Raw genomic sequence first — 12834 nt, 5'->3', positions numbered from 1 at the left:
TTCAAACCTGAAGTACTGAGACTTAATTCTGTGTGCCATGAGAAACAAACAAAGGCTTGAAAAAACTAACAGAAAAACAAAGTATCTCAAAGATTAAATGTCAGCCTTTCAGTAGCAGGCCAATTTAGTAAGAGAAAAAAGTTTCACGGTAATTGCCAAACTTCTGCATATGTTTTTTCATATAATGTTTAATGTATATTTTGAAAAGCAATAGCAGTTAGAAGCACTTGGGATACATTAAGTTTCTGTTAAGTTCACTTTAAGAATTTCAACAGCATAGCTATGGAAAAATGCTGCTTTTGCTTATGTTAGCAGGGCCATAAGAAAGTTGAGAAGAAATAAGAAATTATTCAATACTTCAGCATTCTCTTATTCTATGGTTCCTTATATTCTGACAATGTGGGAAGATCAAAGGAAGAATTAGGAAAAGACTCACTGTAGTAACACAAAAATATCTTCAAAGTAGGAATACAAAAAAGCAACGACGAATACTGGTGTTTAAATCACATGCCATATTTTTAAGGTAAAAGGATGTGTTTCATGTCTTTTTTACTCTAGTATAGAAAGTTCTCCACCATGTGGCATCAAACCATGTTTCCACCTTTTTTTTTCTAAGTTACCCTATACTTCTCTGTCTTCCAAGAGTGGTTTTTTTTCATACTAACTGCCATGGCTTTCCACTATTTTCCCACATAAATTCAAGCCATCCAGCGAGGTCAACTTTCATCTCATCTCCTTAAAGAAGTCTTTTTCAACCATATGGATAATAACAACCAACAACCTTCTGAATTCCTGTATTTACTGCCTATACAGTTTCTTGAGAACACGGGCTAGTTTCCTATTCTTCCGTATGGTCCCCAAAGTGCTATTAGTAAGCCTTTAAGAGTAAAATGCAAACTAAAGAAAAGGAAGAGAACACATACAGGAAATATAACCTGATTTATCTTCTTACAATTAAAAATATCCAAATAAGACAAAAAAGAAAATCTTAACTTACCCCATTTAGGCTGCCCAAATCTTTCACCAGATGCTCATCCGTGGAGGCGTCATAATTGATTACAGCATGTTGCTTATCCACACTACGAGACTGAAAGGAATTTTTCTGAGTTAGGAAATACGAGAAAATAGTAGGATAAATAACAAACACAAAGATTTTTGGCTAGATACTTTATATTAATAGGACAGTAGATAAACAGAGAGAAATATCAAAGTGAAAGTGGATTAAATGAGATTTAAACTGTGTTACTACGCAACACAAATTTGACGTCACTCCCCCAAAACAGCAGCCAAAATCTGAGGACATTCTTTTCTACTAACTTCACACATTCTACTTTTTTTTTTTTTAAAAGATTTATTTATTTATTTATTTGACAGAGATAGAGACAGCCAGCGAGAGAGGGAACACAAGCAGGGGGAGTGGGAGAGGAAGAAGCAGGCTCATGGCGGAGGAGCCTGATGTGGGGCTCGATCCCGTAACGCCAGGATCACGCCCTGAGCCGAAGGCAGACGCCTAACGACTGCACCACCCAGGCGCCCCTACACACATTCTACTTTTGAAAGAATTTAAATCAGGGGACTTTGTTGAATGCATCAAATGACAATTTTTTTTTTTATAACTTGAAACTGTTACATGGAAGTCATGTGAATTATAATTTCATAATGTTTTATGTATCTTATAAAAAAAAACTATCCTATAGAATTTTCTTCTTTTTATATTGAAAATCACAGTGTAAATTATATAAGAAGTCCAAAGATTAGGAGAAAAGAAACACGATATGATACGTTCTCAAACAAAATTATCCTCACTTAAAACATGGGTTCTAAAACTAGAAATCATGGGAAAGCCCTAAGAGGGAAAGAGACAGAGTGTCAAAAAAGGAATTAAAATAGCAAAGTGATTACTGAATATCGTTTTTCAGTCTCTCTTAAAGCACACAGCACGTACACACACGCACGCTCCAGGGCCTAAGGTGTCTGTAGACAGAAGCACCTGAGAGATGAACCATTATAAAAGCCTGTGGAAACTTTTATTGAAAGAAAATACCCATAGAGTGACAAGAAGAAACAGTCTGAGAACCATACTGAATGTGAACTCAGTCACACTGAGGGCTACTACGGGAACCTGGGTAAATGGAAAGCAAAGAAAGTATCCTAAAATGGGGAGAGATGTGACTTGCAGTTTCCAGCCCAACATGGAAAGAAAGAGCTTGCAAGTCATCAGTCCCACCCTTACAACAAGAGAAAAGATGTACAAATGGGAAATCAAAAAGTAGTCTTAGATTTATCAGAGAATTAAGGTCATAAGGTCAACTGGCACATGGAAAACTGGAGAGTGAATGCAGAGAATCACAACTTCCTGAAAACAGAAACAGTGGCTACAGCCAGCAGGCAGGAAAACTCAAAGGTAAGGTGAGTAAGTTCAGACACAAATGCCAACTACCTTGCAAGATAAAAGCTCCTAGGGGCACAGCCTTGGGGGGCACCACTCTTTGAGGAATTTTCTGAGATTTACCTCCAGAAGCCCCATGAAGATGTCAGGTTGAAGACTGGAGAAAGTCTTTTTCTGTCCCCTGAGCCTGAGGGTGAAAGTAACCATTCTCGAACAGATGCGGAGCATTCTGCGGTAACCAACGACCTGTCCTCAAGGAAGACTCTTTTACCAGTGCTCTACCAATGTGGGTCTTACCAGAGCCTAACTGACATGCGACAATAGAATACTGAACTCCAGCGTCCTCTAGCCCTCCTTTCTCATCTAAAGAGGGGGACAAAAAAGAGCTGAGATTCACTTGCAAAAGTCATGACCCCACAAAAAGACTGACAACTAATCAAAGCATTATAAATAATGCCTCCTCTCCCTCCCAATCTTACATCACACCCACAGGGGAGAGTACAATGGGAAAAACTGCTAAATTCAGATTATTTAATAAGGGATCTCTAAGGAAACTCAAAAACCACTGGAGAGATGAAAACAAGGACACTAGAGGGAATGTTAACCTTTGATACTTTCAGCTACAGCCAACGGTGAACATGGCCTGTTCATGGCCTACCCACATCAACAAAATGAGAAGGTCAGCAACTAGGAAAACAACAATATAGATGTAAATCCTAGTTGAAATTATCCTTTTTCAAATATCACTGAAATGAAAAGTTCCTTCCTCAGTTAGCTTCAATCGCATGTTGAAAAAGTTTTGGTCTTTCCATCTAACATTAGGAAGAAACAGTGTGTGACTTCAAACAATCTTCCAGCAAAACCTACACACTCATCACACACACACTCTTGTTTTTCTTCAAAGTTCTCAACGTTGCTTTTTGGTTTGGTTTTCTCTGAAACCTCAATTTCCCTAGGACAGACTGCAAGGCCCAGATGTAAGAGCACCCTTCTCTGCTGTAGGATTACTGCCACTTTTCTACAGCTTACCTGAGAAACCAATTACAACGGTAACCACTACAAAACATCTGCATTAAATCTAAAAGTTACTTAAACTTCATGCTGGTTTTCAATGTCGTGTTTTAAGTTATTCCTCTGTTAATGAAGTATGAAAGTCAGTTATTCGGGTGACAAAACGCCCATCTAGCACCATTAGGAAAATAATTCCTCCATATTGCGGATTTATCAAGGTGAATTCGTCTGTGGGATAAAAAGCTCTGCATGCTGTAAGACAGGTGAGACTGCAGGTGTATGCAGGCTCCTAAGAAACTTGAACGAATCATCATAATCTCTCCGTGACAAAGGAAAGAGAGAAAGAACGCAAGTCCTTAGAACGGCGAACTGAAATTCAAGGGGAAAATCTAAGTGAGAGCTGAGAGAAGAAAAATCACACAGGAAAGGGAGTTACTGTTAGCTCTGGAAAATAAGCCAAGTGGCTGTTTCTGGAGCCAGGGAACCGCAGCTTTTGAGGGAATGGTCAACACACATCAGAGATAAAGAGAAAAAAAATGGTTTAAGGAGGAAACAATCAGGAGAGGCCACTTAACTAAGCAAACAACCTGCTAGAACCCAGAAAATCCTGAACCTGATATACACCTTCCTTGCCCTCAAAATTATGCATGGGCGTAGCTAAGCAAACCTAAGACACCCGCAGACGACAGAGTCCACCGAGTTGAGATGCCATTCCAAGTCTGGGGACTGGGGAGTGAAGGAGTGAGGATGTTATGTGAGGTCAGAAAAAGCATCCTGTTTGTTGGTTTGAGATTTATTTATCTATTTAAGAGAGATAGCATGTGCATTTGCGAGCAGGGCAAGGGACAGAGAGAATCTTCAATCAGACTACGGGCTGAGCATGGAGCCCGACGTGGGGCTTGATCTCAGGGTTAACGGACTGAGCCATCCAGGCACCCCTGCGTGTTTTGAAATAAAGAGGGTAATAACTTTTTGAGAAGACCAGGCTTATGAACTCAGGGCAAGAGCTATCATCAGTTTAAAACTCATAGAACAAGTCATTCCCATTTGTGTAACTCTTTGACAGACAATGAAAGAAAGCAAACAAATTCCTGTGTTTAGTTTTCTGCTGTTTTCAAGGTGGCAGTGTGTTTCAGCACCCATCAAAGAAATTCAGCAAAAAACCAAGATTACAGAGCATAATACAGCTAGTGAGTGGTCAAGAAAAACTGAAGGAATAAGGAAGATTCGCTACTTACATCTAACCATATAAGCATTGATTAATCAATTTTCATTTCCAGATAATCAAATCCACATTTTCTCTAGATTAAACTAGCCAGGAGAAGGTGTATTGCAACTTAATTTTCACAACCCATTTGGACATTTCAAAGCAAATCTAATGAATTTCTCAAACATATAATTTAAACCCTGACAAAGACTGCTAACTTCATCAAGTTTCTGGTTCTAATGGGAAAACCTTAGCTGATCAGGTGTAAACTATGAAGATTGTCATTTTTTATTAGTTCTCTTATTCTTGTCACTTTAAGTATCTAGTAAGAATGCAAGACTCCTAAAGTCCTTCCTAATCACAAGAAAAAAATTTTTTCTCCAGCTTTATACAGGAACAGATATTAACTATACTTATTATGGTGATCACTTCTCAATATATACAAATGGTCAATCACTGTTGTCCACTTGAAACTAATAAAATGTTGTAAGTCAATTATATCTCAATTAAAAAAAAAACCCTCTAGTCACTGTCTCCTTACAGAAAATACCCAGAATAGTGTGCCTCCTTCCTCATGATTTTTACTTTCTAGAAAGACTCTCTTCGAGGCTTTGCATCGCACTCTCGAGAATCCACCTTGCCCGAAAACTCTTCATTCTCAAGCTCTCACAGATGGTTCCCTCCTACTTCCTTCCTTGAACTGAAGTCTGGCTTTCCCCCTGAGAACACTATTTCCACTGCCTTCCTTTAAAGCGGGCGCCATTCCTCCTAAATCTGACATTCTGCTGAGTTCAGAGATACAGTGGGAATTCACGCAGTTCACTATGATGGCTTTTGGACCACTACTTTCCCCCTTCAACAAAGAGCCCTTTACTTTTTTGAAGTTCTTGTTATCCATCTCTACGTAAATATAAACACAAGTATAAATATATACACACTATATATTTTTCTTTTCTTTTTTTTAAGAGATTTTATTTATTTATTTATTTGATAGAGAGAGAGAGAGACAGCCAGCAAGAGAGGGAACAAAAGCAGGGGAAGTGGGAGAGGAAGAAGCAGGCTCCCAGCAGAGCAGGGAGCCTGATGAGGGGCTCGATCCCAGGATCCCAGGACCACGCCCTGAGCCGAAGGCAGATGCTTAACGACTGAGCCACGCAGGCACCCCCACACTATATATTTCTATGTACACACACACCCCTCCTAGATTGTTGCAATCATCTATGGTCATTTTAACTTTTTTTTTTTTTTTCCTTTGAGTAAACTCTACCTCCAATATCAGCCCTGAACTCATGCCCCCAAATCAAAGTCACATGCTCTACCAACCGAACCAGCCAGGCGGTCCTCAGTCTAACTTTGAAGTTTTGTAGTTACGGTTCACAGTCTTCCTTTTCATTCAAATTCCTACTTCACCATGATTGATTTTAAACATCTATGTAGAGGGGTGCCTGGGTGGCTGAGCTGGTTGAGGCTCTGACTCTTGGTTTCAGCTCAGGTCATTATCTCAGGGTCATGAGATCGAGTCCTACACTGTGGGGGGGGGTGATCTGTGCTCTGCCAGGAGTCTGCTTGAAGATTCTCTCCCTCTGCCCCCCTTTCCACTCACAAACTCTCTTTCAAATACATAAATAAGATCTTAAAAAAAAAATCTATGTAGACAACCCATATAAAAAATGTAGCCTTCCCAACTTCCACAACCAAACTCCAGACTCTCTTGGCATACCGCTCCCACTGCTAGATCTTACATGAAATGGATCCGACACCTGGAATCTAAACTGTGGTATTTTTCTCTATGACTACATTCTCCTATTCTTCCAGTTCTCTCACTTATTTATAATAATTTACTATTTTGCAACCTCAGTGCCCTGACTGCAACAGGTCACCTCATACGCTGACCCCTTCCTTTTCTCCCAAGCAACCATCCCCTATCATCCTGACTTTATTTCCTTCTCTATAACCCAGCTCCTCCTGGCTTCCCCTACCCTTCATGCTCAGGACTCCCAAACCTCTGCCTTCTGCTCAGACTACTCTGCTCAACTTCCCGTATTTATTTCCTGCTTTCTACTAAATGTCTCAATCTGGGGGCCCCTTCAGAACCTCAAACTCACTACCTTATTCCCCAAAAGTACACCTCCTGAAACTCTATTTCATTAATTTCTATGCCAAAAACGCTAGGTCTGAGGCTCTTTTTCTCTCCGTCCCTCAATATATAACTAAAAAGCATATCCAAACTCTTCAATCCCTCTCATGCTCTTCTTTTCTTCATTTCAAAGGGTTCTTTCTTCTTTAGAACTTTACCTCACTTTCTAGGCTATTATCACCTCCTAACTGCTTATACCGATTCTGAGCTCCAATTTCTGAGCAGCAACATAGATTAACAGTTTAAAGTGCAGGTGCCGCAGTCCAAAAGGACTGGTCGAGACATCTGGCAATTGTGTGGCCTTGGTAAAGTGACTAATCTGTGTTTAATCATCTATAAAAAAGATACACCATATCTCAGAGGTTTGTTTGTGAGGATTAAATGACGTAAGGCATGGGAAACATTTAAAAAGGCAATATTCCCCTGTGTAAACACTCCTCAGTGTACTTACTGGCTAAGGTAAAACACATAGTCTTTCATCTAGCACACAAGGCCCTCCAAGATCTGGTCTCTTCTAATTTCCAAGTCTTAATCTCTCAAAATGTTTGCCTTCATATCCTATATAAAAATCACAAAGGACTATTTTAATTACCTAAATAGACACTGAATGTCATGCTATCTTTAATAACATGTACTCAATCACACTTGAAACTTTCTAGAAACCATTTACTCATCTTTTAAGATTTTTCGGCTCAAGCCATCTCCTCCATGAAGTCTTCCCAGATTCCTCATCTCCACATTTCCTTGCAGGTAGGACTGATCAATCTCTCTGTTGTGCACCCCACATGAGACATATCACTGTTCTGTGCCATACTGTCTAGACTGGTTTACATGTGTATCTCCTTTTACTAGACAATAAGCCCTCAAGGAGAGGGAGACCCTACCTGTATATGCATTGATCCCTGGGAAGCCAGCATGGGGCCTAGTGCATTGTAGATACTTAGCAGAGGTTTGTTGGAAAGAAAATACATGCTATTTAGCCCATCTCATTTCATGAAGGATGAAGATAGAAAAGTTTTCTTAGAGAACAAAATATCAAAAGTACTGAACTTACAAAGTTCAGAACAAATTTTAAGAAACCTACAAACTGAGTGGCTTAAAACAACAGAACCAAAACAAAAAAATTTTGGACCTCAGCCAAGATAATTATAAAATGAGAAAATTCTGGAAAATAAGAGTATTAAAATGAAGCAGTAACACTGCTATATTTAAGAAATACTTCCTTTTCTGCAAAAAAACAAAGAAACAATGAAAAGCCTGATATCACATAAGTCAAAACATAGACAATTCTAGGCCAGGCACAATGGAAAGCTAATTTTAATTAAAAGCTAACACAAGATATGGTACAAATGACTACCTGCTATGTGTCACATATGCTTTGGGTATGAAATGGCTACTTTTTAACATTTTTATTATTTCTTTTTCCTACTAAAACACAGACATACATGGACACATAGGCTAAAAAAACCTAAAGAGAAAAAGAAAGATTGCCACTGTGTGTCATCACTGTTTTTTAAAAGTCTTTTTAAAGACCCTGTGGCTGACTTTTTAAAATCTCAATTGCATTTTTACAATCAGAGTAATACACAGTGACTTATTCTTTGCTGTGTGTCTCCAAAAGACAAATGAAAATAAGTTACCTATGATCTTCAAAACATATTCCATTATCCTCCTGGGGACTGTTCTTACACCGGTGTGAAAGTTAAAATATTAAAATAGTAAGTCAAATATAATTTTGTTACAGTTTTTATTATGCATCAGGGTAAAAAAAACATGTTTCAGTTACTATGATGGTGTTTCTCAAAACAGAGCAAAATTCGATTATTTGGTGCAGTTAAAAATTTTATGAAAATAAAATTAGAATTTAGATAGCCAACTTTTCAAAATGCAGCTCTATTTGTATTTAGAAGTATCTCATATATTGCAACAAAAGCTTGAACATGTTTACTAGCAGGAGAAGTAAGTTAGCGAGCCTGTTTGAGATTACACACATGCAGTAGCAGCTTACTGGTAGAAGAGAAAGGTCATTTGATTTTGAGCCAATATTACCAAGACTCGAATATCAGCTTCCATGACTTAATGGTTATGTGATACTGGCCCTGTGACTAAGTCTTTCTGAATCTTAATTTTACTATCTGTAAAATGGGGATGACTGTATCTTTCAGGAAACTGTTGAGAGGAACAACTAAAATTATGTAAGTGACACTGAGAAATAGAAAGTACTATTTAAATACAAGGTACTTTTAATATTAATGTGTGTTACTCCACACAAAATGTAATTTCCATCTAATAATTACACTTATAGCTTTCATTCACGGCTAAGATCTGTTTTGGAGAGTATATCTTATGAAACAGCACGTTCATCTTCCTACGGCAAGACAAACAGGCACAGCAAGTCTAAATACTTTGCTGGAGGCTTCCAGGGTAAGTGGGAGAACTAATTCCAGAGTCCTTTAATCATCTACTCTTTAATACCCAGGCACATTTTCTTTTTGATGGTCACGTTCTTTAGACGACCTTTTTTGGAATGAGATTAAATAAGAAAAAACGTAAAACTCCAAAAATTTATTTTCTGTCATAAAATAACAAAAATATTTTTATTGTAATCAAACAGGTCATATAACCTTATGGATCATTTATTTCCATTTTGCTTTGGGTTTAAGCTGTATTATCACCAAAGACCAGCAAATCTATTTGTAGTTGAAATCTTTACAGGCAAGAAACTACTTAAAATCATTCAGAGGCAGAGATTCTAAAACCTAACAACCACTTTCCTGTACATTAAAAATGGGGGGTTTTAAGCCATAAATGCAGACTTAGATCAACCACATTTTTAAAAATCTTCCTTTACTCATTAAAAAGCAATAAAATATTAGCTATTTGCACTTCTAACAATTTTAATTATCACACTGACTGATGTAACCAATGTGGAACCACTAACGCTGTGTAAAGCCTTTAAAAGGAAAACACAATTTCATCAACTCTAGAGCACTAATCTTTCAAAACAAATACATTTTGCATTTATAAACACAAAATTCTTCACTCTTCTAACACTATACATAAGCTTAGTTCATTTTTCAGAAATGATATAAAAAGAATAAGTTTTAAATATCCATTTATTTTACTACTATACTAGGAAAGATTAAATTAACATTAAACCACTTAAAAACTGAATTTGCAAATATTCATTCTTACTTCCATATACAAGATGTCCTTCAGTGCTACGAAGAGCGCTACTAATTTGTAGCACTGATTCCAAGGGCCAGATGACCAGCATGCCAATCTATTCACGGATCTCTTTCAGAGAATGCACTATGTCTAGGACAGGGCTAAAAAACAACGTGCTGCTATCAGATAAAGGGCAGAACTATCTTTAAGGGTGGAGACTGAGGAACAGGTCAAAGCTGTTTTTTTCCTTGCCTGATCATGGAGTTCCCTTATCTCCTTTACATTCTATTTAAAAAATAAAGCATAAATAAAAACAGTCATAGATAGGATAGATATCCATATCATGAACATTTATGAAATTTAAATAAAATTGTTATTTTAACTTTTGACTTTTTACAGCACTGTAATATTGGTTTCTGCTCATTAAAATAATACTAATTTTTGCTTTAAGTTTGTTATAAAGGCAGTATGAATCAACTGAATCAATTCAAAGATATTTTAAAATTCTATTGCCATTGATTTCCTTTTGTTTTCATTGTGGTGATATATATAGATTTATCTATATCTATATCTATATAGATAGCATAATATTTGCCATTTTAAACATTTGTAAGTGTACAATTCGGTGGCATTAATTTCACTATGTTGTACACCACCATCTACTTCCAAAATGTTTTTTATCACCCCAAACAAACTGTAACTCTTAAGCTACAGCTCCCCAAACCTCTTTTCCCAGCCCCTGGTAACTGCTAACCCTCTTTATGTCTATGAATTTGCCTATTGTAGCTATTTTCCAAGAAATGAAATCATGCAGTATTTGTCCTCTGTGTCTGGTTTATTTCTCTTAGCATAATGTTTTCAAAGTTCATTTATGTTGCAGCATGTATGAGAACTTCACTCCTTTTTATAATTGAGTAATAGTCCATTATATGTATATACATTTCATTTTGTTTATCCACTCATTTGTGATTGGACCCTTGGTTTGTTTTCACCTTTTGGCTACTGTGAATAACGAATGTGATCATTGACACTGACACACAAGTATCTGTTGGAGACCTTGCACACAATTACTGTGGGTATGTATCTAAAAGTGGAACTGCTGGTCATATGGTAATTCTATGTTCAGCTTTCTGAGGAACCACTAAAAACTATTTCCTACAGCAGCGACACCATTTTACAACCCCACCAGCAACACACAAGAATTTTAATTTCTCCACATCTTCACTGACATTTATTTTCCTGTTTTAAAAAAACTACAGCCATCGTAGTCGATGTGAACTGCTACCTCACCGTCGTTCTGGTCGGCATTTCTTACTGACAAATGATGCTGAGCATCTTCTTCTCCTGTGTTTATTGAGCACTTTTAGATCTTCTTTGAAGAAGTGTCTAGTCAAGTCTCTTGTCCATTTTTAAGTGGGCTGCTTGCCTTTTTGTTGTTTAGTTGCAGGAATTCTTCATATACTCTGGATATTAAACCTTTATAAGATACATATAATTTTCCAAATATTTTCTCCCACTCTTCACTCTGTTGGTAGTGTCCTTAGATACACAAATTTTTAATTTTAATGAAGTCTCATTTATCTACTTTTTCTTTTGCGGCTGGTGCTACTGGTGTCATATCTAAGAATCCACTGCCAAATCCAAGATTATGATGACATATCCCTACGTTTTCGCCTAAGAGTTTTATGGCTTTGGCTCTTAAATTTAGGTCATTGATCCACTTTGGTTAATTTTTATATTTGACGTGTGGCAGGGATCCAACTTCATTCTTTTGTAGTGGAAATCCAGTTGTCCCAAGCCTCATCTGCCAAAGAAATTATTCCTCCCTCCATTGAATGAATTTAACACCCTTCTAGAAGCTCAGCCTGCCACTGTAACAGTTTCCAGGGGTATCATAACAAAGTGTCACAAAGGTGGTCTAAAACAACACAAGTTTATTCTCTCATAGCCTGGACTCTAAAAATCTAAAATCAAGGTGTTGGTAGGGCCATATTTCTTCCAACACTTCTAGGAGAGGATCTCTTCTTTCCTTGCCTCTTCTGGCTTCTGGTGCACTCAGGTGTTCCTTGGTTTCTGATAGCCTAACTGTAATCTCTGCGTCTTTCTTGACATAGCTGTTTTCCCTCTGTGTCTGTCTTTTCCTTTCCTTATGAGGACATCAAGTCATACTGGATTAGAGTCCATCCAAATGGCTTTATCTTTTTTTTTTTTTTTTAAGATTTTATTTATTTATTCGACAGAGATAGAGACAGCCAGCGAGAGAGGGAACACAAGCAGGGGGAGTGGGAGAGGAAGAAGCAGGCTCATAGTGGAGGAGCCTGATGTGGGGCTCAATCCCATAATGCCGGGATCACGCCCTGAGCCGAAGGCAGACGCTTAACCGCTGTGCCACCCAGGCGCCCCCCAAATGGCTTTATTTTAACTTGATTACATCCTTAAAGACTTTATTTGCAAATAAAGTCACATTCACAGGTATGGAAGATTAGGACTTCAATATATCTTTTTTTTTGGGGGGGGAACATAATTCAAACTACATCAGCCACAGATACTTAGGGGTTTATTTCCGGACTCTATTCTAGTCCACTTGTCTGTATGTCTACCTTTATATAAGCCAGAGTCACTAGCTTTGTATTAAGTTTTTTGAAATCTTTTTCAAGATTTTTTTACCATTTTTTAAAAAATTTTTGCCAGACTGTGCCAAACTTTTATTTTGCCAAACTTAGCCAACCTCTTCAGAAATAAAACATCTTTTACTATTAGTCTTTATTACAGGTCACATTTTCCTGCTTCTTTACAAGACTGGTACTTTTTATTGTGTACCAGATACTATAAATTTTGCCTTTTGGGGGTGTTGGATATTTCTGTATTCCTATAAATATTCTTGGACTTTATTATGAGACATAGTTAAGTTACCTGAAAAGA

The 12834-nt window shown here is 37.5% G+C and overlaps 1 protein-coding gene across 11 annotated transcripts in view; it reads right to left on the bottom strand.

Annotated features, from left to right (window-relative positions):
• Window positions 1–12834, bottom strand: part of CEP170 (centrosomal protein 170) — a 119646-nt gene that overhangs the window by 71337 nt on the left and 35475 nt on the right. For all 11 annotated transcript variants that reach the window (XM_011216658.3, XM_011216664.3, XM_011216662.3 and 8 more), the window contains exon 3: window positions 998–1087. In XM_011216658.3, coding sequence (XP_011214960.2) covers window positions 998–1087 — 90 coding nt within the window. The remainder of the gene's footprint in view (window positions 1–997; window positions 1088–12834) is intronic.

Source organism: Ailuropoda melanoleuca, chromosome 8 (assembly GCF_002007445.2).
Source record: "Ailuropoda melanoleuca isolate Jingjing chromosome 8, ASM200744v2, whole genome shotgun sequence".
NCBI classification, from domain to species: Eukaryota; Metazoa; Chordata; class Mammalia; order Carnivora; family Ursidae; genus Ailuropoda; species Ailuropoda melanoleuca.
The sequence above is the reverse complement of the archived record's forward strand: the minus strand, read 5'-3'. Positions and strand labels throughout refer to the sequence as shown.